A 25,388-nucleotide genomic window follows, 5' to 3' on the forward strand; every position below is an offset into this window, starting at 1 on the left:
TTCAACTTCATTACACTGCAACCCCCTTCATAGAATCATAGAAGACTATCAGGGTTGGAAGGGACCTCAGGAGGTCATCTAGTCCAACCCCCTGCTCAAAGCAGGACCAATCCCCAACTAAATCATCCCAGCCAGGGCTTTGTCAAGCCTGATCTTAAAAATATCTAAGGAAGGAGATTCCACCACCTTCTGACAACAACAATTACTACAGGACCCCAGGAGGGGGTACTGAAGCCTGAGCCCGCCCAAGCCCCACCACCCTGGCGGGGGGGGCAAACCCAAAGCCCCACTGCCCCAGGTCAGAGACCCAAAGCCAAAGCCCTAGGGCTACAGCCCCAGGCAGGGCACCTGTAACCTTAGCCCCGTCGCCCAGGGCTGAAGCACTCAGGCTTGGGCTTTCGCTTTGGCCCAGGGCCCCAGTAAGTCTATGCCAGCCTGCTGACCCCATTAAAATGGGGTCGTGACCCACTTTGGGGTCCCGAGCCGCAGTGTGAGAACTGCTGCTCTAGTCTGTTGATGAAGGTCTAAACCTAGCTGCCAGCGGTATAGAGGCCCCAGAGGTGGTAGAACTGGAGGGCCACAAAAGATGGAAAGGGACAGGGCACGCACAGGAGGATTGGGTTTGGGATCATGGATGTGCAGATCCATCTGTGCTCTGTCTGTTCATCCGAGCACCTATGTAGAGGTGGCTGTCTCAGAGTTAACTTCTGCTACCTCAACATACTATGAACAAAATTCTTCTGCTTTGCATGACTATCTCTGCCCATGTATTTTCCTTCACACCAGAGATGTTTTTCTCTCCCTATGACTTTCAAGATGCTTACAATCATTTGAAAAACGTCTTGCTGATTGTTACACAGGCATGAAGTACAACAGCTGAATGCCATCGCCTGTAACAAATGTTGTCTGAAACTGGTATGCTACAAGGTTTAGTTTCATTTAAAGTATGCTGGTTATGAGTCGTCTTTAAGCGGCAGGCAATTAGCATCGCCTTACCATTGGAGGTGCAGTTCCTATTTGTGTGGGTAGGGGTTAGAATGACCAGATGTCCTGATTTTATAGGGACTGTCCTGATTTGGGGGTATTTTTCTTATATAGACTTCTATTACCTCCAACCCCGTCCCGATTTTTCACATTTGCTGTCTGGTCACCCTAGTAGTGGTATCCATTTTCAGTTTACATCATGCCTGGGTTCAATGCCAACAATTTGAAGGTTATTGGGATCTCTGCTAAATAAGCTAAAATCTCTGAAGAATCTAGGAACAATATGTTTTGGATCAGATGCTGCTATATGATAGTAACATTTTAACAACAAAACACACTCTGTAAAGATTTTTCTCCAGTAGCTATTTTCTGTCTAAAGGATTTTTTTCAATGGGAAATGCAGGTTCAGCAAAATTTAAAAATTCCAGGGGAAAAATTAAATGAAATATTTGTTTTAGTTTGGGGTCAGTTTGAATTGAAACATGTATAGTCATCCAATCAAACTGAAGCAGTTTATTGTCAAATTGGCATCTGCCTAAGCTGCCACGTTGCCTCATGGGAGTTGTAGTTTAGGTGTCTCATATCCCCATTCTTATTTTCATCAGAGCAAAAGCAAAGGTTGAAATATCAAAATTTCCCACCGGACCAAAGTCCCAGTTTTCACTCAGCTCTATTTCACAGTAAACTAGTATCATTATCATAGCAAGACTTTTACTTATTTACATTGAACAATTTGAAATGTGCCATACAGTGCAGATAAATCCTACCTGATGAAAATTTTAGTCCTAGAGTGGCTGCATTGCAGGGCCTTTAATGGCTGCAGCCATAGCCAGTGTCTACTAAAAATTCCTTGATGTAAGGCTGCTTTACAGTCCATTAAGCAGCTCACTTTGAGAGGTTTGGTTTATTTTTAAAGGTTTTACATTTTACTTTAAAGACAGGACATTTACCACGGGATGAAATCTGCCTTAGGACTTTTGGAAAGCGCAAAAAAAAAAGAAAAAGGAAGAGAGAGAGAGAGAGGGACAGAGAAAGAGAGTTTAATCAGCCTCCCGAGAAATAGGAGTGATCTGTAACTTTCTGTGCTCCATAGACTGTACGCTCTTTTATCACACCATTCAAAGCCTCTTCTACTGCATGATTTCAAACACAACCGCAAAAGTCTTCACTTCTCAACAGGCAGTTCCTTGAATGAAAGTTCTACCCCATTAATACCCGTCACACAGAAGGAAAACTTCATACGAGAGACCAGTTTCTCTGTTGGGAGTCTTGACGGGTTTGGAATGAGTAAGCTAGGTTTCATGCAATATGTAATAACTGTACCTAGGGTTGGCTCTGAAAGTTAGACATATTAGACAGTCCTTTTAATAGCGATATGTAGATTTCTCATGTGTTTCTGGAGTAGGAGCCTTTCCAGGTTTCTTCTCTTTGTTGGTCTGAAAGGAGCATAACGATGACACACAGCTTTTAAAAGTTTTCTCTAAAACTGTGCTTATCCACCACCAAATGTCTTCCCCTTTTGTACTCCGATTTCTCTGATCTAGAGAGCCACTCAGAAAGTTCTGGCTAGAGCAGAGCAAAAACCAGATTTTTTTTTCCTGGGAAATTCTACAGTGGCAATTTTTTTTTTCATTCAAAGATGAAATGAAAACCATAAGATTTTAAATTTTTGTGCAAAAAAAAAAAATAAAACCTATAAAAAGAAATATTTTTGGTTTGATTTTGACCATTGTAAATTGTTTTAATGTTTTATATAAAAACAATTTGTTTGATTTCTAAAAGTCATTGTGAAACAAAACATTCCATTCCTTTAATGTCAGAACGGTGTGTTTCAACATTATTGAAATACTTCATTTTGGTTTGTATTCAAATAACATTTTGTCAGAATCAACCCATTTTTTCCAAAAAGTATTGATTTTGAAAAAAATACTTCTGCCTTGCAATTAGAAAGCCAGTGGAAATTTAAAGCATATCAGTTTTTACATATTTTTTATTCCATTAGCGTCAAAGTCTGACAAAGTGCTAAATTGCAAATCTAAATAGCTTTAAATAGTATTTCAGATCAGGGTATGGGAAAACTACCAGGCTTCTGCTAACTGGGGGACTAAACCAACTAAACAGGTAAATGGAAAAGACAAGAACAGGACTGCCCACTTGGTTTCCTGGAGGCAATACCCTGGTGAGAACCTTACCAAATTATCTCATATCTCCCTCAGCCACTGCAAAGGAAGAAGGTGCTGAGTTTTGTACCAAGGTATCGCCCCTATTCTATTTTGTTCAGGTTCTTATACCATGCTTCTCATTGTAGTCCTGGCACCCTGCAAGGAGGCTCACCCTCTGGGAATACAAACATCAAAGTAGTAGGTTTTTCAAACAATCTGAACTCCATCCATGTCCAACTTTTTGTCTCTTCTCTGAGTTCATGGTCCTATAACTGTTGTAGGTCTCCATCACCCTGGAGAGCCCCTATTCTCCATTGCAATCCAATCCCGGTATATCACGTGAAGGAATAATTCCTATTGTGTCTCCTGCTCTCCTTTAAAAAAAACAAACAAAAAACCAGAACACTGTAGCTGTCTGTAAAATTAAGTTTTATCTCCGCTAATGGACATCAACTATAAAACATTGCAATACAGTACTCTGGATGTGTTACTTTTTTTAACGAATTTTCCCATTGATGGGTATCCATCTCTAATCTCATGGACACAAGGTAGATTCACCGTATTGTAACCCTTCTGGGGACATGTTATCATTATTTGCCATACTCATGTTGTTTTTGTGGCTTATCTTCTCTAATAATCTGTCTCCTACAGATCCTCCTGCTGTGGAACCAACGTTTCTGGAGATTCGACAGGGCCAGGGTCGAAGCATCACCATGAGTTGCCGGGTGCTGAGAGCGTATCCAACTCGGGTTCTGACATATGAGTGGAGACTAGGCAACAAGTTGCTGCGGACTGGTCAGTTTGATGCTCACGATTCTACGGAGTACATAGTGAGCAGCCTTTCCAGGGACAGTTATGGGATTTACAATTGTAACATCATAAATGAAGCCGGGGCAGGCCGATGCAGCTTCCTCGTTACAGGTAAGCTTTCCAAGGTGCTGGCAATGAGTTTTCCTGCAAAATGGTGTTTTCTACCAGAGAGAATGAGAACAAAAGCATTTTGAGTATCCATGTGTGTCCTACAGTAATACCACTGCTGCTCCAGTGGGTTTATTTTTAACATAAGATTTGCATCTCTGGTAACACACATTAGGTGACTTAATGCCTAACGCTTGAATTAAAGCAAGGTTGGTAATGAAGTAGGTTATTAAGCATGTTTCATTGGTGCAAGGACAAAAATTGCTGCCATTGGTCTCATTAAGATACAAATCAAATATCCTTCATTATGTCTTCAGACGATTGTGGTCAAGATTGTGACATAAGGCATTGCTGGGAGAGCAAACTGACGACAAACTTTACAATCAATCCTGACTTTCTCATTGGCTTAAGATAGGTTAAAAGAAGGGATGGGTCCTAACCAAAACTCACGATTCAAAAACTCTTGTACAGTGAGGGTTTGAAATCTGGATCTCTCATTAAAAGACATACATAGAGAGTTTGATTCAGCGATGCAGTACCACAAAGTCGGATGTGATTTACGGCCTCAGCTTTAGTCTAGCCATATCACATAATTAATGTACTAAACTTAAACTTGAGTTTATAACATGTCTTTAATATTCAGCCTCAACCATAGGATGGGGCTGTAAAGTATTTATCAGAAATAAAAGTCTTGGTTCTTTTTCAGTTGGAAATTAGTTGCCATTGAAAATGTTCTTCCTCTTCGAGGGCCTGATCCCCATATGACCTCATGGCCTGATTTATGTTGGCAGTTAGCACTATGCCTGGCAGTAAATACTTCCAGGATTGTGCCCATAATGAAGTGATCATTGCGTATCGTGGTTAAACCTGCCTCGCAAATCGTAAAAATAAAGGAGTGACAAGATTTATCTCAAAATTCAGCCCCCGTCGTCAACAGATGTTGAATATGGTGGTAGAAGAATCAAGACCAAGAAGACTCTAAAGTGTTTAAAGAAATTTTGTTGTTTTCTTTTAACAAGTGCTGCCTGACATCTTTTTCTTAGTGTTAGCACCATGGATCTTAACATGCCATGCAAAAGTGACTAGGTGAATACTTCAATAAATGAGGTCTGTGGTCCTCATAAAATTTAATCAAGCTTTAGGTTGGCCTGTCTATTTTGATTCTAAATGAAGGCAGTTGTTACCAGCGACTCTGTGTTTTTGAAATGACTGTGGTTCGCAAGCATTGATGTTTAATCCACAGGTGGCTTGGAAGGAAACACGAGAAAAAGTCCATTTCCTCGAATGAGTCAATGAAATCCAATTTATTGTTCATGACTCTTTGGACCCAGGATTGTGGAAAGCTATTCTAAGGCAATTATTTTGCTGAGATTGGGGTAATCTGTGTAGCCTCGGTGTGATTTATTACCGTGACAAAACAAGGAACCTAACTGAAATTAGCAATGAAATAGTTTTATGATGTACTATCCATCCCACTGTGTGCCACATCACTTTTTTATCTGTACCATTATGTGTATTTAGTTCTTGTAGTGTTATTAAAAACAGGAACATAACCTCTTCTGACGTGACCTCTATGGTTTTCTCAGTCTTTCAGGTTAAAGCCTGTATGTTCACGGTTGGTAAATATGCCTTTTAGTGGTGTGCGGTCAAAACCCTACTCTCACATCAAGAGACAAATTGCAGCCAAGGGGACATATTCTGCTTCTAGATCTCAACAAGGCAGATGAAGATTCCAGGATTGGAGAGAAAGAAAGTGGGGAGGGGAGTGAAGAAATGACTGAAGCCTGGTAGAATTTTTTACAGAGCATGAATTCAAAGAAATTAGCTCACATCTTACAGCAAAACCCCATTGTTTTGGAAACCACTGCAGGAATCTGACAGCAGCAGGGTGCTTGTCTCTCAGAGTCGGTTTGAACAATGATAATCAGACTGGTCCATTTCTAGTCAATTTTATTTTTAAATTCTCATACGGTAACACAATGCCGCAATGTTTGAGTTGCAAAGACTGTAGAGGAAAATGCATGCGCTCAGGGAAAAAAACTTACGGAATTAAAAACATATGTGGAAATATTAATATTGATCTTAGAATTTGTAAAATTCAATTTTACTAAATTTATATTTTTGAGCCAAATTTGAGAAAAACAAACGAATTTTATGGAAAACAAAAAATTAATTACTCCAGTTTCACCGGTCTGAGTCAAATATGACCTCAGTGTCCTTAGAAAAACCACAAATCATGTGCAAAATGAAGATAAATTTTAACATTCACTAATGAAAATATTCTATATTTATCTCAAAGTCTGATATCACACATCGTAAGTGAAGATCAATGGAAAGCAATTTTCAGGCATTATATGGTGCAATTAAGATTCAGCAGAGACTGAAAGAAAATTGACAAAATGCTTGAATACAGAAAAATGACATGAATATTGCTGAATGTTTATGAGCCCTCATGTATGTGGAAAAACTGTTTGAATGCTCAGTTATGAAGTGTAATCAGCAGATGAGAATTACTGCATGTAGTGTTGTGGAACGTGTGGGAAGAGGTAAATGGCAGACTTCTTGATGCAAGGCCACATTCAGAAGACTTTGTTCAACTCTCATTCAATTCAGTAGGAGATATTTTTCTGTGTGTGCAAGATCTCCTGAACTGTGTAGTTCCTGACTACAGTGTCTGGCCTGGATAGCCAAGCTGAGCATTAGACAGATGCACAAGAGGTGTCCCGACAAAGACACCTTCCCTTCCACTGTCCTAAGGCTGCTGAAATGCTCCAGAACCCAGTGGCTGGAGAAGATTCCAATCCCAGAAGGGACCATTGTGATCATCTAGTGTAGCACAGGCCAGAGAACTGCCCCCCACAAAAATTCCTAGAGCAGATCTTGGCAAGAAATATCTAGTCATGATTTAACAATTGCCACTGATACAGAATCCACCATAGCCCTCGTTAAATTATTTCAATAGTTAATTACTCTCATTGTTACAAATGTACACCTTATTTGCATTCTGATTTTGCCAGCTTCAACTTCCAGTCACTAGATTGTGTTACTCCTTTAACTGCTAGATTGAAGAGCCCATTGTCAAATATTTGTTCCTCATGTAGGGACTGTGATCAAATCACTCCTTAACTTTTTTTGTTAAGCTAAATAGATTGAGCTCCTTGATTCTCTGACTATGAGACATGTTTTCTAATCCTTTGGTTATTCTCATGGCTCTTCTCCAAACCCTCTCCAATTTATCAATATCCTTCCTGAAACTGTTAACACGAGAAGTGGGCACAGTATTCGAGCAGCAGTCACACCAGTGCCAAGTACAGAAATATAGAAGCTTCCTGTACCTACTCAAGATTCTCCTGTTTATAGATCCAAGGATCGCATTTGCCCTTTTGGCTACCGTGTTGCACTGGGAGATCATGTTCAGTTAATTATCCACCATGACTCACAAATTGTGTACAGAGTCATGCTTCCCAGGATAGAGTCCCCCATCCGGTAAGTATGGGCTTCATTCTTTGTTCCAAGATGTTTACATTTGCCCATATTAAAACATATATTGTTTCCTTGTGCCCAGCTTACCAAGAAATCCAAATTGTTTTGTAGCAGCGATCTGACCTCTTCATTAGTTATCATTCCCCCAATTTTTGTGTCATCTACCAACTGTATCAGTGATGATTTTATATTCTGATCCAAGTCATTGAGAAAAATGTTCAGGATTTGCAAGGCCTTACACACCTCACCCTTCCCCATGTGGCAGAAATGGGGGGGAGGGATCCATGGAGTAGCCTTACCTATGGCTTAAGCTCTCCCACCCTTTCATTTCCACACAGGTGGTGGGTGGGAAGTGGGACTCCATGCTGCACAGATTGCACACCACCTGCACGCCTCCCCACATCCAGCTACTTCTGTGGTAGTATATGAATTTCACCTCAAAGAGACCTTCCATAGGCAGACAGGGGGAGCTGGAATGGCCTCTGAGTCTTCTGAAATTCATTACTCAGTCAAATAGTTCCATGATGGCAAATGGACTGTTGTTATAATTATACATTTGTAGGACTAGCACTGAAATATGGAATATTATTAGCACTACAGGTTCTGCTGCCTATGCTCAAGGTTACCTGACACTTCACATTTTAAGACCCTGTTTTAGTTGCTTATGGCTTTGCCAAACTTTAACCATTGGACTGAAATTTTCCATGTTGGGTGTCTGCCTCAGGCTGAATTATTTGGGAAATTTTCAGCAAGAACAGTTGTTATTTGCAAGCATAAAATTAGGGAAAATGATGTTGGTTTTATACATTAAAAAATACTTTAAATGATTTTGTTGAGAAACTCTAGCAACTCCATGCATTGTAGCAAACACTTGAAACTGAGCCACAGGGTCGCCCTGATGTCAGGGATGTACCGTTTCCTATCCCTGTGAAAATCCATCCACATTTGTCCAAGTTACGACTCTGAAATTAAGGTTGCGCAGGCAACCTTAGAATCATAGACTATCAGGGTTGGAAGGGCCTCAGGAGGTCATCTAGTCCAACCCCCTGCTCAAAGCAGGACCAATCCCCAACTAAATCACCCATCCCAACCTTTAGTCTGGCATTTCCTTACTTTTGTGTGCTTGACTTGCAACCTTCACGTTCATTTAATTAACATAGGGGTTTGCATGTAGTGTATTATCAAATGAGTATAAAGGAGATAATATTCTGCAATAATCCCCTTCACACATTATTTCCTTTTAAAGTTTATAGAAATGCCTGGATCCATGGATAGTTGCCTTTAAAAATAAATATGAGAGCTAGTTGACATTTTTTTATTAAAACTGATTTTATGGAGAATTATTATGCTGCCATCCTTCCATTCTTTACTGATTGCATCTCTCAGATCAGCCGTTCCATGATTTTGCCCAGGACTAATTCCAAACCAATTGGTCTACAGTTACATGAGTCACACCTTTTAAAAATATTGGCAAAACATTAGGTTTTGCCAGTCCTCTGGAACTTCCCCAGTGTTCGGAGATGTATTACAACTCTACCTCTGTGGCTCAGAGTGCTTCTTGGTCAAGTCTTTCAAAATATTAGGCTTTGGAAGTTTAAAAATACGATCTCAGAGTCAAACTGAGTTCTTTTCTTCTTGGGGCTTGTAAGCGTGTGGACTCACCCCTGCAGCGCCTCCTGCTGGTCTTTGTCGGGAATTAGCCCACCAGGCTCCGGAGCGCCCTCTGCAGGCCGGTGGTCTGCCTTACCGCTGGCCCCGCGTCCCTCCCGGACCCGGTGACCCTTGTCTCCTGGGTGGCTGCCCCCTGGCAGTACACCTGCTGTCTCTCAGGCTCCCCCACAACCCACTATCCCCACCTTGCCTCAGTGTAAGGCTACTGCCAGTCACCAACTAGCCCCCGCTCACTGGGGCAGACTGCAGTGTAAAAGCCACTCATCACTGGCAAGGAGGGGTTTGGACCTGCTGCCTCGGCCTACCCATGGGCTGCCCCCTTTGCAACTCCAGTATCTGCCTGGCCTTCCACTAGGCCGCAGCCTGGGATTTTCCAGGCTGGAGCTCCCCAGCTCCCTTGGCCTTTCCCCGGCCCTGCTCCAATCTAGGTACTCTCTGCTCCCTGCAGCCAGGTCCCTCCCTCTCCAAAGGCTAGAGAGAGAGTGTCTCAGCTCCTGGCTCACTGCCTACTTATAAGGCCAGCTGGGCCCTGACTGGGGCGTGTCCCAGCTGCGGCTGCTTCCCCAGTTAGCCCAGGCTTCTTGTTCCCAGCCACAGCCCTCTCCTGGGCTGTTCTAAGCCCTTCAGGGCAGGAGCGGGTGTCTATCCCGCTACAGGGCTGTTCTATAACCTACTAGTCCCTCTGTGTGTTATAAGTTCCCCTCCGTGCACCGGCACGGAGAATATTCCTTATTTGAGCCCCCCAGCTATAGAGCCTTGGCTCTTCAGTTCAAGCTGCTGCAGCTCATGCTTTTAGCTTTGGAAGTCCCTTGTTCAGTCCCTGATGAGGCAGTCATTTGCACAACTGATAATGGCTTTGCAGGCCTACTTCGACCCTTCGAAATAGCTGTATGAACTTCTTATTGTCAAAATATGCCCTCCATGATACCTATTCACTCCTATTCCTTCAATGGACATGTGTAGATGCAACTGACAGGGACTTAATATACAATTCTGTCAATGCTGCACAAAGAGGGATAGAATCAGACTCAGTTCCTCTTGGCTGTGTTGGTTCTGCAGGGAGGGCAGGAGTCAACAGCTGCGAAAACTTACTGTCGTTTCTAAATTAAAGAAACATGACTAAATATACACAGGGAGCAGAGCTGCTAGGTAACGAGGAAGCATTTTTTAACCTTGTTCCTTTCAGAGTAGGATTCCACTTCAAGCAGTCAGTATATCCCTTCCATCCTTTGCATTACTTTCTTCCATTGTTCTAAGAAAGCAGGTTATTAAGAGTCTGGACTCATCACATTTTACCCTCGTGCTTATATCTGTACAGCACTCTGCACCTGCACCGTGCAGTATCGACGTGAAGTGGTATCAGAGTTATCGCACTGTATTTGCTTAAACCCACTATACACCTCACTCCTGTGACGCCATCTTAAAATATTTGGTATGCGTTTGGAGTTGTATGTTTCTAATGGAGTCATTACCTGAGTTAAACCTATTCTGTCTCTTTGATTTGTGTTATCTCAGATTGTGTGATCCATTTAGAGTAGGGTCTTGCCAGGGAAACATGAAATATATATTGTTTGTAGCAAAACCAGAACGTTCACTTCCCAGCTCTTTTCTTACAAATTCTCAAAAGACCACATGAGGCAACAAGGAAAGTCACAGATTTTAGAAAGTCTTATTTGACCGCATCAGGATTTGTTTCAGGATTCAGGAATGTGCTTGAGCAAATGATCCCAAACCGATGTCAGACAGCATTTATCTTCCTAGGGTAGCATGGCGCATTCTGCCAGTGGGATCGTCAGGAACCCAGCTCGTGTTCGATCCAAATAACACAGCTAAATGCTACTTGAATTAGACGTTGACTGTATGGAATGTGTAATAGTAGCTCTAGTTTCTAATGTTGCCGAGAGAGCTCTTGTGAAGACTATCAAAGAGAGTGGGGCTAAGAGAAGTAAGAAGGGAAAGGGTGGATGAAGAATGGAGAGGGGCTTGGTAAAAGAGGAGAGAAGTAAAACCCAGGAAGAGGCAGCAGTGGAGGAGGATAAAATGATGCAAATTCAGGCATCAAGGAATGAAAGGCCCAACAGGGGAAAGGTGAATTACTTGACTAAAGAACACTGAAATTGACATTAACCTTTGCTCTTAAAACGCTGGCCTTTTATTTTTGCCATTGATGAAATGCCATTTGACTATGATAGACTACAGCAGCTCGACTGGGTAGGTAGCCAGATCTGTCGGAGTCTCTCTTTGCTATAGGCCTTTTGGCTGCTCGGGAGAGAAGAAAGGTGACTTGAATGTTTCAGAAACATGGAGAACCAGCCTGTTATATTTCTCATTTGCAATAGTTTTACTTTATAGGCATCTTTTTCCATTTTTTTTTTTGGCTAATTTTGTGTGTGCAAAGTGTTTAGGGCCAGATAATGATATGCTTACATTGAGTAGTCCCTGGGACAGCTCTAGGAAGAATTATTATTCAGCTTGAGCAAGGGTATTTGAATCTGTCCCTCAATAATTAAAACATGTCTGGTTCCTGTTAATCCATCCCAGCCCACCTTAGTAGTTCCCTTCAGGTACCGAGGTCACATTTCTGGCAATCTGTGTCTGTTGAATGTGGTCACAATTATTATTATCTGCTATTTGCTATTATCTGTCAATAACAAACCGAAAGTAGGAAAGGCAGAACAAGGGACAGACTCTTCCTGTTTGCAGCGCTTTTGATTTACTGATAGACATTTCTAAAGACTAGTAGCTCTGAAGTGACAAAAGGTAAACCGATGAGCTGAAATCAGTGTGGAAAAACTTACCAACTTTTTTTTCACTTCATTAATGTATAAAGAGCTAATTAAAGGGACTATTTAGATGTATGGGTTGCAGAACTGAGCCGTAACCCGTTAGCTCAGTACTTCAAAAACATAAAACCATTCTCTGTTTGCCTGATCCCAATTTGAAAGGACACGATCAACTTGAAATCTGCTCAGTATCAAAAATAGAGCGAAAAGTAGTTTCAGGTACTACATCATCCCCCAATTCCCCCAGCTCATTTTAATGGATTGGCAGTTACATTTTCCTATTTCAAAACCATGTTTTTCTCTCTCCTGTTGATGTGTTGGAAGGTGCTTGTAAAGATATGGGGAAACTGACTAAATATCTGATTTATATGGGGGAAACAATGAAAATGTCTAAACACAAAGTGCAATTAAAAAAATCTTATTTTTTTCCTCTCTAATCTGTTTCCATTTTAATCATCTTAAATGTTACCTGTAACAACCGTAGGTAAAAAAAATGTCAGGCAGAAGTGTGGTTTTTAAACTGATGGTGTCTCTGGAATGTGAAGGAGATTAAGACACCATCATAGGTGAATAGCAACTCTAATAATCAATGATCCTTTAGCATGCCAATGTGGGAAAGGTATGTTCTTTGGATGAACTGCAGGCATTCCTGAAGATATGGAGCACCAAGAACAGTACCAAGCTTCAATTTCTCTTACATAAATGCCCCATAGTTAGTTACCCTTCACTGAATTTTCTGATGTTTTTTTAAGAAATGTAACAATTTTTCTCCCAAACTTTTAATTGTCAGTTTTCCTAGGATGTCATTCAGTTCCACTGACGTCAGTGGCAAAACTCATTACTTCAGCAACTCCAAGGTTTGAACTAGTCTGTTGGCTCCAGTGTTTTCTGAGTGATATCTGTCAGAGTTCGGCATATGTTAATTGCTAGGATTTTGGTTTCACATCAGTAGTTTCTAACGTTTGCTGTGAGGATCTGCTCTGTTCTATATAGGTTCTTATATCATAATCATCCCTGTAGTATCTGAGTGCCTTCCAGTAATGCGTTAAGCGACGTGAGTAACATCTGTTAGCTGGTTGCCATTAACATTAATCTAAAGATTCTTTCTTTGGCATTGCTGTTTGTTTGTTTTTTCTCGCTTTATCTTGAAGCCCAAATTGTCTCTGCAAATGGTAGCCTCAAGGGCCATTATTGGAATTCATTGTGAAGATTTTGCAAAGTAGGTCTCTGTTGCAGGGATCCTGTGCCAATCTTCTGATGCTTTGTGCTGTGTTATGAGTGAATTCAATCAGGGCTTTTTAGCTTTCACTCTTCCCGGAGGTATTTGTTAGCTGTTTTATCATCTTGGTGCAGCTTAACTCACATTTAATGTCAGAACAATCCAAATGTTTCATCACAGTGAAGACATGAAAAGACAAATTACTTTAAAGAACTTCTGCAATTGTATATCCCACAGATCACTCAAGATTCACTTTTAAAACAGACTGTTCCCATTTTAAGATGTCTGAAATGAATTTTAAAAAGTTCCTATGCTCTAATGTGAATCTAATGATCTCGTTTTGGTCTTCTAATGATCTCGTTTTTGCTTCCAAGAAAATCTATCATCTGTCTCATCCTGTCTGATTCTTAGTCAAATGACTTGTTTTCTTAATTAATGTCTGACAGGCTATTTTTAAATCTGTATTAACTCATTTTGTAACAGTTATCCACAAAAGTCTAAATACTCACAGAATCTGTAGCTAGCCCATCATTCAGGTATTTTTCTGAAAATAAAGTGGTGCTTTAACTCTCATCTGGTGTCTAGGTTGCTCATAATCTCATGACTGCATTGTTACCGGTCACTTCTGATTGACTACTTGCATTGGATCTTGGTGAAGTAACCCACTTACTGCTTTCAGATATTATTTCATCTACCTTACAATTAGCTGTGACATTTCCTTGAACTGTTAAGATACTGCTTGTAGTTTGACCCCAGGTTCACTCACTGACTGCATTCTTATCTATCAAGACATACTCAGATAGTTTGCCTTAATGGACAGTTTTCTCCCAGTTCTCCTTTTGAAATCTGCCATACTGCACGGTTGAGTCCAAAGTCCGATTCCTTTTGCTCTTTATCTTCTTCTCTTCAGTCATATTATTGAGAGCCTTTGGTTGAATTTTCATCTCCTTGCTGTGATTTACAGATTTACAGCTCGAGCAAAGATGGTATCTCATTGACTTCTGTTTTTGAAATTTGCTTTTAAGCCATGCAAAAGTGGAGGAGGAGGAGTTTTCTTCTTTACGTCTCAGTGCCAGTAAGATCAGCCGTCTGAGTTTCAAAGGTGCTGGTCATATGCAGAGCCCCCTGACTTAAGTGGGACTTGTGAACACTCAGCATTTCTGAAAAATCAGGCCACCAATCTATGACTGGAGCATCAGCTGCTTCTCCAACTTGATGTCTACATCTCCTGAATGAAGCCCACTGTTTAATTCAACTTGGAGATGGATTTGGGATATTTTACATACTCTCACAAGAATGTTAAATGGCTGAGTGGCGTCGGATTTATATACTGTATGTAGGGTGTCATTGCTTATGTGTATCAGGTTTTAGACTGAGATCCCACTGAAATTGTTGCTTTAGGTTTTCATACACTTTGTGTATGTCAGTTCCCACCCAAATAAGCTATGATTAATAAGTATAATAATGGCAAAAGGCCTGTCCTGCCAGCTCCTCTGCAGCGGAGGAGACCCCCAGCTATGGTACAACTTTGTCATCTTATTTGTAGTAGAGAGCTCACCCCATAGATACTGTAGAATTCTACTCCATGAGGGCTTCTTCTGCTCTGCTGTGGAGAAGGGAATTGTCCTTGATGATCCTGAGAGCGATCAATATCACTAACAGGAGGAATGAATTAACGTTGTTACTAAACAATAAAGAGCTCTCTGTTGCCAATATACATGCCACTCCCCCTTTGTTTCTCTTATTTCTTAAATTCATTATCACATTAGAGTGAACATATATTCTTTTGTGTGTCTCTTTGGCATGCATACTAACAGAAATCCTGGATCTATTTACTCCCAGAATTCTGTGCCAAAAAATTAAAAATTCTGTATGCGATGTTTTGAAATTCTTCATATTTTATTTGTCAAAATAACACAATATATTCACACCAGTTTCAATAATTTTGGTAATTTATTTAAAAACACCTGTCAGCAAGTATGTTTGTAACAATAAAGACAACAAAAAAGATTCAGGAAATGTTTTTGAACAAATAGATTCCTTACGAGACACATGAATACAGAACTTTGAGTAATAATTCATTTAAACTACAATACAAAAATGTATTTCCCGCACCCCTCAGAAGCTGTGCAAAGCCTTGGGGGAATCAGGGGTAATGGAGGAGCTGAGGGAGAGGGACGTAAGTGCTGGCAAGGAGCCTGGGAGTGAACCTGGAATGTTGTTGAGTGTGGGTGGGAGAAGTATGGAAGAGGTTTTATTGTGGGGGGGAGGGATTGTTGGGGAGTTTCCCCCTGCAGATCCTGGCTAACTCCAGCCTCTCCCATTCAGTCAGGAACATCTGCACCTGTGTCCCTTTCTTCTCCCCATCCCGATGTGTCCCTGCACCGCCATTCAGCCACCCCTGCCCCCTGTCCCCATGTGGACCTGCACCCCCGTTCCCAGGTGTCCTAGACCCCCACTCCAGTCTGTTGTCCCCCCGACTAGCCCTTCTGAACCCCAGTCTATGTGACCCTCCAGCAGCCCTGTGTGCCCCGCTCTGTCTGCCCCCCAGCCCCCCCATATTCTGTGCCTCCTCACCTGGCCTCGCAGGCAGGACACTGTAAGGAACGCAGCCTGTCCTCCTCCCTATCAGCTGCTGGCTGCTATGGCCAGTGAGCCGGCTGCGCTCCGTTCTGGCACCACAGCAGCCCATGGTGGGCAAAAGGTGAAACTGCAGCATCTCTCTGGCAGAATGTATTTTCTGACGAGAAAAAAAAATCCGCAGGGGACATGAATTCTGCTTGTGCGCAGTGGCGCAGAATCCCCGCAGGAGTAGTCAACTGACGGGTTAACCCTTCAGTGATCTCATCATGTTTCAGAAGTGAAAAGACCATTGAAAACAGTCTGGTATCTGAACCTTGGGAGATTGTGAAATGGGGTTAGAATTTGAGCTCCAGAGGAGCTCAGGGCCAGACTGTGCCCAGCACCTCAAACTGGGGCCCTGGCAGCTCAGCTCAAATTCAGGCGCCTTAAATAAGGGCCAGATTTGCAAATGTTCTCCACACCCACCCTCTCCCAAGGTGAGACTTCTGGCTGGATTTTCAGAATAGCTCCGTGTCCAGCGTGCTAACCTCTATTGACTCTCTGCTTAATTTGATGCCTAAAAGGAGAGGTGAGGTTGTTTGAAAATCTCACTCCAATTTTGGGGGCTGATCCTTTCTGAAAATTCCAGCCATAGATTGTATTACAAAAGGTATCTCCCGGCCAAAAAAACTGTACCGATTGTTCTGGAGAAAGTTGTGTTTCAGCAAATCTATAGACTCTAACTGTTGTCTGGGGAGTGGAGCTAAGCGAAACTAATGATTTTCTCTTCATGGGTATTCACGTGTTCCACTTGAGATTTTCCCAAGAGTCGGCAAATTTGATCCATTTCCACTGCCAAAAACGGCTATCAATTTTGCTCGTGGTGCAGTTCATGCCATAAGCAAAATGCGTTATTGTTTTGTTTTTGTGTGAGTGCTTGTGATGTGTTAGGCCCTTTCCATGTGCAGAAAAAGGAATGGTTCCTGCCTTGAGGAACTTACAGTCTGGGGATGGATAGACGGAGAGATGTCAGGGAAGGTGAACGGAAAAAGATTTTCTAAGCACATCAACCAGACCTCCTGTAGGCAGCACAGCAGAAGTGGGGTTTTGAGAGGGATTTAAAAGTGGTGACGATAAGGGCTTTGCTGTTCTGTTCAGAACAATCAAACCATGCGAAAGAGGGCATGGTATTAAAAAAAACTGTGAAGTTCATAGAAAATCTCATCATATTATCAAAACAGCTTCTTTACTGCAGAGAAATAGGATTTTTTCCCCATCCAGAATTCACTTTTTATTTTTTGAAGAAACCAGCTAAATAGTTGAGGCTAACCCAGAGAATGGGCTCCGTGCAATCTTTAAAACATGATTATTTTCCCCCGCCACCCATGGTACAGTCGGGAAAATGTTATTATGCAGCTGTTCTGGAAAGGACCCTCTGGATAGTCTCAACATACGTGGGAAGGGATGGTGGGACTTACTGGAGTGGCATTTTGCTGTGTGGCATTGTGCCTTCCTATTTAAGAGGGACAATCTACAAAGGCTAACGAATGTGAACTGCTAATACAGTATGGCTAAGGGCAAGGCCATAGTGAAATCACTGATTATTCCCCCCCCCACCACCAATTATCTACATCCTATGTCAGCCTGTGAGTTTGTTTATTGCATCTTCCATTGTGGTTTGATCATCTGTTGGCTTCTCATTGGTAAGATCCTTCTGGATGAATTAACCTGCTCCCTCTATTAATAACTCTTTAAAGGCTAGTTAATCTGCCCTGATACAGGCAATGTGGTTTTAGTGAGCTGGTGCTGATCAGCAGCGCTGGGTAGATTCTGTTTGATGCTCTGGAGATGTTTGCATAAAGGTAGAGGCTGTAAATATTTCGGTTGCTGTTGCTGACTCACACCCTAGAACTGTGCGTACTCTTCACTGGGCAACAGCTTTGCTGCTGTGCATGAGCGATATGTGGCGGTTGCTGGCTGAAGCATGTCTGCGCACCCCCTGTAGGGCAGTGCATACGAGTGACAAAGACATAGAACCTGCAGGGGAAAGAGCATTCCCGTGCCCCATTTAATTTCTCCACTTTACCAGAAGATTACTACTAATTCACACCCTAGGAATTGAGGAGGCCATTCTCATTTTCCTCTGATTCTCGCTTGTGTTTTTTCTCCAGATAGTATTAGAAGCAGAAGCATTGTTTCTACAGGGTGATTTGTCTTTATGGCTAATGTGTCATTTGTGTCAGCTTGCGGGTTGCCCAGCAGGACTCTAGTTTAGCGTGCAGTTTCTAACCACGCTGAGGTGCAGCAAGTCAAAGCAAGGGCTAGATTATGGTTGGCCCTGTTTTGGTGGTCAAGGAGTGGGGAAGGAACAAGGGGCTGGCTGCACACTCCGTTATGTCCCCGTGCAGGGGCTGGCTGCATTTGCAGGCCATGCAGAGTACAGGGACTGCACCCTCTTGGGTGCAAGCCTTTTCAAGGTGGATGATGAGGGGCAGGGAGATTGGTTCTTCCATCTCCGGATGAGCCATCAAGGTTGGCCAGCTGCACAGGGGGAACCTATGCACTATTAAGTGTTGTATCAGCAGGCACAGTCCCTCTGTGTACCTAGGGGATGTGGGAGGAACAAGGACTGCCGGTGCTCCCAGCAGCGCTGAGTGGCTTCACGTCTCCCCCTTTCCAGGACAATGTCTAAAAGCCCTGAGAGAGAAAGGTATGTGACCGCAGCTAGATGTGATCTCTGCAAGCTTATATTGTAGGAATAGGAAGTTATTACTTGATAAGGTGCCTATTTCCACAAGGTAATTGCTGACATTTGGCTGGTAAAATAGTAGCTTACACGGCAGATGCAATTCAGCATCTTTGAGGTGCTCACGTTCATTTAAAATGAGCTCCTAAAGATCACGGTACTTTGGCTTTGTGGAGGCTGATGGGACTCCTCATCCCCACACCGTCCTGGCTTTGCTGAAAAACCACTCACTCTTTCATGGTCGTCAGCATTTACATCCCTGCAATTTAACAGGCCAAGTAGTGGGGAAGAAAGATGTGTTTGAATTGCCACTCGTAGAAGCTTCGAGACTAATGGCTCGATACTTGCAGCCATGGTGCTAGCATAGTACAGCAGTTCAGGCTGAGCTTGCTACGTCAGGGGACAAACTGCAAAGAGTGCTGCGACCATGACTAACTAGCAGAGCCATGGCACATGATGTGCAGTTCAATGGGTGGCTTTCAGGGTTTTCTGAAAGGGAATCGGGGCCTGAGCTGGATGTCCTTGCCCCTGCCTTGGTGAACTATCTGCTCTTAATGGAATCTCCTGGGGTTTTACAACCATTCTGTTCTCCTGGCATCAAAACAACAAATGAACTGGCTGCTCCCACAACTAGCTAGCTGGCAACAAAACCTTGAGTAGGTGGATCTGGCTTAGTGATTCACTAAGTACACAGTTTTCAGAGTAACAGCCGTGTTAGTCTGTATTCGCAAAAAGAAAAGGAGGACTTGTGGCACCTTAGAGACTAACCAATTTATTTGAGCATAAGCTTTCGTGAGCTACAGCTCACTTCATCAGATGCATACTGTGGAAAATACAGTATAAACACCCATTTTTTCATGGTTTGTGTGTATAAAAACATCTTCTGTATTTTCCACTGAATGCATCCGATGAAGTGAGCTGTAGCTCACGAAAGCTTATGCTCAAATAAATTGGTTAGTCTCTAAGGTGCCACAAGTACTCCTTTTCTTTTTAAGTACACAGTGTTAGTGTCCTGGTTAGCAGAATAACAAAGACAGGAAGCCAAATATCTCTGCTCCCGAAGGCCTCGGTTGTACTTCACTATGTTTTTTTCAGAATATCAAAGCAGCGCTATGCACGTCTCCGAAGGAAGGTTCAGGTGCTTTTCAGATAAGGACTCAAGAGTTCTCCACTTATTAAAGTTTGTCCGAATCATCTGGGATATGCCAAACAGGTTCGAAAGCTTGTGAACATGCTTTCTGGTGAAATTCTGGGGATTTCCTGATTGTGGCTGAAGGTACAGAATAGCCTTTCCATAGTTGCACTTCTGGTCCCAGCCCAAATACATCATTACAGACATATGGAAAAATGAAAAAGCATGCGCAAAACCACATACGTAAAACATTTTTGGAGTAGCAGGAAAAGCACTGGTGAGATATAGGACTCACCGCCAGGATCTTTTAAAAAATCTAAATCAGTTTATCCTTCACGCCCATTGGCAACTTGATTAGGAATCTAAGGGCAGGTTTATACTACGGGGTTAAGTCGACCTAAATTATGTATGGTACCATCAATAGTAACAATTACACCTGGCTGTTATATAGCACTTTTTATCAGTAGATCTCAAAGTGCTTTACCAAGGAGTTCAGTATCATTGTCTCCATTTTATAGAAGGGGAAACTGAGGCATGGGAGATTGACTTGACTTGCCCGAGGTCATCCAGGAGGCCTTTGACTGAGATTGCAATAGGACCCAGGACTCCTGTGTCCCACCCCAGTGCTCTACCCAGTTGATCATGCTGGCTCCCCATCTGAAGAGTGATTACTACCGCCCTGAAACCTAAATAGGCAGCGGTAACAGACTATCCTGACTAATTAAAGACACCCCCCCCCCATGACCTCCTGCCCTGAAGGTAATTGTAGGTTTCGTTGCTGTAGCGTGGATCAAGTCCAACAGCAGTTTGGCAGTTCTGTGCTGGTGTATTTTATTTTGTTTTGTTTTTAATGTATATGCTTGGAGCCACCATTGACACTAGGATGTGCTGCTTACATTATCTGAAACGCAAAACAAACTCCTTCTGTTCTGTGGCAGCTCGTGTGTGACAATTGAGATAATCTATGCAAATTATCAAGCAAGCCTAAGCTTTTTAAAAAAATCAAAGATTGCAGATATTTTTCATTGATGTGATTTCCGCCTTGTATGCTGTCAGTATTTTAAGCAATTACTGGGGAGGGGAGACTAGATCTCTGGCAGCTGCATTTAGAAGATTAGAACCCCACCATCAATCTTTGAGTTGTACTGAACCTAAATAGAGTTAGAAGCACAGATGGGAGCAAATAATCTTCAGGTTTAAGTTATCCATGTATACAACGATTTCAAGTGGCAACTTTTTACACATTCGTAAAATGTATTTTTGTTTGGTTTGGTTTTTTACTTCTCTTTTTGTGATAGATAACATTGGAGTCCTTCCTTTGGTTTGCATGATATCATATAACACAGTTGCACATACCCAGTGTAGGGGAGAAATATAATGTTTATTTTAACCGGGTCCTTGCTTTGCATTCAGTGGGCGAGAGGTTCTTTGACTTTACCATGATTTGTACCAGGAGAGAGATTTAGAATTTCTCCCTGTTCATACCAGTATATGTTTTTAGTGCATTCCAGACTTGTTTTGATGTTTAGTTGTATACTGTATCTCTCAGATGTCCCGACCTCTTGTCACAAAAGAGGTCTTGATGCTTTATTTGTAGTATTGTAAACCAGAGATTTTAAAGCCAGAGGGGGCCATTACGATGATCTAGTCTGACCTCCTATATAACACAGGCCAGAGAACCCCATCCAGAAAGTCTGAATCAAACCAGTTTAGCAAAAGGAACAGGAGTACTTGTGGCACCTTAGAGACTAACCAATTTATTAGATCATAAGCTTTCGTGGGCTACAGCCCACTTCATCCCACTGTAGCCCACGAAAGCCTATGCTCTAATAAATTTGTTCGTCTCTAAGGTGCCACAAGTACTCCTGTTCTTTTTGTGGATACAGACTTACACGGCTGCTACTCTAAAACCTGTGTAGGTTCCCAATGCAGATTTATGAAATAATAACTAGTAAATACTATACAGGCAGATTCTAACATACAGTAATTGAATGCACTTCATTTTAAACTACTTGGTCTAGCTTTAGTTCATCCAACCCTCCTTTTTTTGTCATTGACCAATGTCCTCCTGTATTTGGATGATGGCAGTACCTGTGTCGTTTCAGGTCATTGCACTGATTGGAGAATCCACATTCCCTTGAGACCGTATTCTGATTCGCTTATGCATAGTAAAGAGCATCTTACTCCACAAGCCTCACTGAAGCCAAGTGACCAAAAACTTTCAGGGAAAGACATCCCAGTTTCATTAATGATGTGACTAATTCATAGATTCATAGACTCGTAGATATTAAGGTCAGAAGGGACCATTATGATCATCTAGTCTGACCTCCTGCACAATGCAGGCCACCGAATCTCACCCACCAACTCCTGCGATAAACCTCTCACCTATGTCTGAGCTATTGAAGTCCTCAAGTCATGGTTTAAATACTTCAATAGGACCCACGTTTTCTGAGGAGCACCACGTCTATTCAAAACGCTTACGTTCGGCTGATTCCGACTCAGAGGCCATATAACAAGACCTGCCCCCTTTCCTAATCTTCAAGCTATACATGGCATAAAAGTTCCTTTTTTATCTTGCTGGTTCTGTCTGTCTGAATGGTCTGATGTTACAATAGACCACACCCCGCTAGCACTGACTTTTTGCTTTCTTAAAAGCTGGTGACAGTTATGACATTTTAAAAGACTCAACATTTGTCCAGAATTTCCGTTGCTGAAATTTCACATTTTAAAAAAAATGTCACCCAGTTCCAGTTCTCTTCACTGAACTAGCATCTACACTTCGTACAGGGTTGCTTGAACTTCGTTGGATTTTGAGGCCCAAGATGATTCTGTGAATTAGTACCTTTTTTTTTTTTTGCCCTAAGGTGCCCTTCTCTTTCCACTTTAATAAGACTAGAGCACTTTCATCAGATCTCATTCACATTTGGAGAAATAATCTCTCACTAATTGGATATCAAGAGGGCCTTACAATTATTCCAAACAATTTAATCAATCCTGAGTCTTATTTCTGTCTTCTGGGATCAGATCCAAAACGAAAACTGATTCAAAGGAGCTGTTCTCCTCCCACTGGATTGTATTTTATTCCTAGCTGCCAAATATTAGCTAGTGTTTCAGCCACAGTATCAAAGCTAATTTGTTTAAGGGTGAAGTAGTATTAACTGCCTAATTAACATACTGTACAATACAGCCCGTAACGTTTGTGTAGCTGCAAGAGGGAATTCACTTAATACCTTATTGTGTCCATCACCTTTTCAGTCCCGACACCAGAAGAAAACAGAGTTGGCAGTGCAGTATTCAGATTCCCTGCAGCATTCCATAAAGCCACTACCTTACCTCCTTCAAATCCCTCCTTAAGACTCACCTCTGCTGTAACCCCAACAAAGCCCCATCAGCTCATCCCAGCGTGGTGAGCTCTGGCTACTGCTTATCCAGCAGAACTTGCTTGGTTTCTTGTTACCTTGTCTCCTTGTTCCCCTACAACCGTGGTCTCCAACCTTTTTATGCACAAGATCACTTTTTGAATTTAAGTTCAACCCAGGATCTACCCCGCCCCTTCCCTGAGGCCCCTCCCCTTCCCTGAGGCCCTGCCCCACTCACTCCAGTCTCCCCTCCCTCCGTCATTCACTGTCCCCAACCCTCACCCGCTTTCACCAGGCTGGGGCAGGGGGTTGGGGTGCCAGGAGGGGTTGCAGGCTCTAGGCTGGGGCCGAGGGGTTTGGAGTGTGGGAGGGGTCTCTGGGCTGAGCCTGGGGCAGAGGGTTGGAGTACAGGACGGGGTGAGGGGTGCAAGCTCTGGGAGGGAGTTTGGGTGCAGGAAGGGGCTCCGGGATGGGGCAGAAGGTTGGGATACAGGAGGGAGTGCGAGATGCACGCTCCAGCCAGGAGGCATTTACCACAGGCGGCTCCCAGTCAGCAGCGCAGCAGGGCTAAGGCAGGCTCCCTGCCTGCCCTGGCCCCAAACTGCTCCCGGAAGCAGCTGGAATGTCTCTGCAGCCCCTGGGGAGGGTCAGGTGGTGCCGCATGCTGCACCCACCCCTAGCAACGACCTGCAGCTCCCATTGGCTGGGAACTGCAGGCAATGGGAGCTGAGGGGACGGTGCTTGCGGGCGTGGGCAGCAAGAGGTGACCCACTGCCTCCCCAGGGGCTGCAAGTGCTGCCCCCACAGCTCCCACTGGCCACAGTTCCCGCCAATGGGAGCTGTGGAGTCGGAGCTGGAGGGGCGGAGGTAGCAGCAGTGCACGGAGCCAGCTGCCCCCACTGCCCTGAGGCTGCAGAGACATGCCAGCTGGTTCCAGGAGCATTGTCGGGCCCGGGCCAGGGCAGGCAGGCAGCCTGCCTTAGCCCCACTGTGCCGCCGGACATTTAGTGAATGGAGATCACGATTGACTGGCAGAGGCTCCAGGATCGATCGGTCGATCGCAATTGACCGGTTGGTGACCACTGCTCTACAATTTGTCTGTTTCTTTCGTCCGCCTGTCGCCTTGTTCCTAAGCCAAGGTGATAAACTCTTTCGGAACTAGGCTATCATTTTACTTCCTGTCTGTACAGCATCTCACACAATGGGGTTCTGGTCCCCCTTGAGGCCTATAGTTGCTGTTGTAATACAAACATTAAATATTTCTTAACATTACATGCAAGTAATGAGGAGATGTGAGGTCTGCAAGCCTCTGTCCCCAAGTCAGATACATTTGCTCAGCTGCAACACTATCTTTTCTCCTTCTCTTTGTTGTTTAACTTGGGCCTTGTCATCAAGCACGTGGATTTACAAGAGCTAAGGGTGTGGTAGAAATATGCTTTGATCTCTCAACTGCATTAGGGCTGCAGATTTTAAGTTTATCTCCAAAATCGAGTCTCCTGCCCTGAGAGCCAAGCGACCGCTTTACTGTGTAGAGGGAAACTGAGTCCACAAAAGGTTGACCAGCCACCTTGTTAGTGGAGTTCTGTGATATACATACCCACAAGCCAGTGCTATCGGTCACAAACAGCCCCATTTTAGAAAGAATTCATCTGTAAAATGAATATACACTGTAGTATCTGGAATCAAAGTTCAACCCCAACACTGAGAGCTGCTGCGATCTCTAAGAGTCTGTGACTCTGTAGAAAACACTCTTGCTGTTGTCCACCAGTTGCACCTGGCTGTAATATCACGTTTACGCTGAAAAATAGCATCACCAAACACACAGGTCTCATCCCCTGTAAAGTAGAGGACGAGATAATGGGATTTGTTATAATATGGATTAGTGAGCCTGTCAAGGTTCCCTCCCCACTCTGAACTCTAGGGTACAGATGTGGGCACCTGCATGAAAGACCCCCTAAGCTTATTTCTACCAGCTTAGGTTAAAACTTCCCCAAGGCACAAATCACTATTTGTCCTTGGACTGAGGTATGCTGCCACCACCAAGTTATTTAGACAAAGAATCAAGGAAAGGACCACTTGGAGTTCCTATTTCCACAAAATATCCCTCCAAGCCCTACACCCCCTTTCCTGGGGAGGCTTGAAAAATAAACATGGTGAGCACAAACCAGATCCTTGGGTTTGTAGGACACTAAAAACCCAATCAGATTCTTAAAAAACAGAACTTTATTATAAAGAAAAAAAAGTAAAAGAAGCACCTCTGTAAAATCAGGATGGAAGGTAATTTTACAGGACAATCTGGTTCAAAACACAGAGGATGTCCCTCTAGGCAAAAACTTAAAAGTTACAAAAACCAGGGATAAACCTCCCTC

General features: G+C 43.0%; 1 protein-coding gene across 3 annotated transcripts in view; it reads left to right on the plus strand.

The window, feature by feature from the left end:
* Positions 1–25,388, plus strand: part of MDGA2 (MAM domain containing glycosylphosphatidylinositol anchor 2) — a 647,298-nt gene that overhangs the window by 503,944 nt on the left and 117,966 nt on the right. For all 3 annotated transcript variants that reach the window (XM_037901392.2, XM_037901393.2, XM_043548875.1), the window contains one exon: positions 3,798–4,067. In XM_037901392.2, coding sequence (XP_037757320.1) covers positions 3,798–4,067 — 270 coding nt within the window. The remainder of the gene's footprint in view (positions 1–3,797; positions 4,068–25,388) is intronic.

This window comes from Chelonia mydas, chromosome 6, assembly GCF_015237465.2.
Source record: "Chelonia mydas isolate rCheMyd1 chromosome 6, rCheMyd1.pri.v2, whole genome shotgun sequence".
NCBI classification, from domain to species: Eukaryota; Metazoa; Chordata; order Testudines; family Cheloniidae; genus Chelonia; species Chelonia mydas.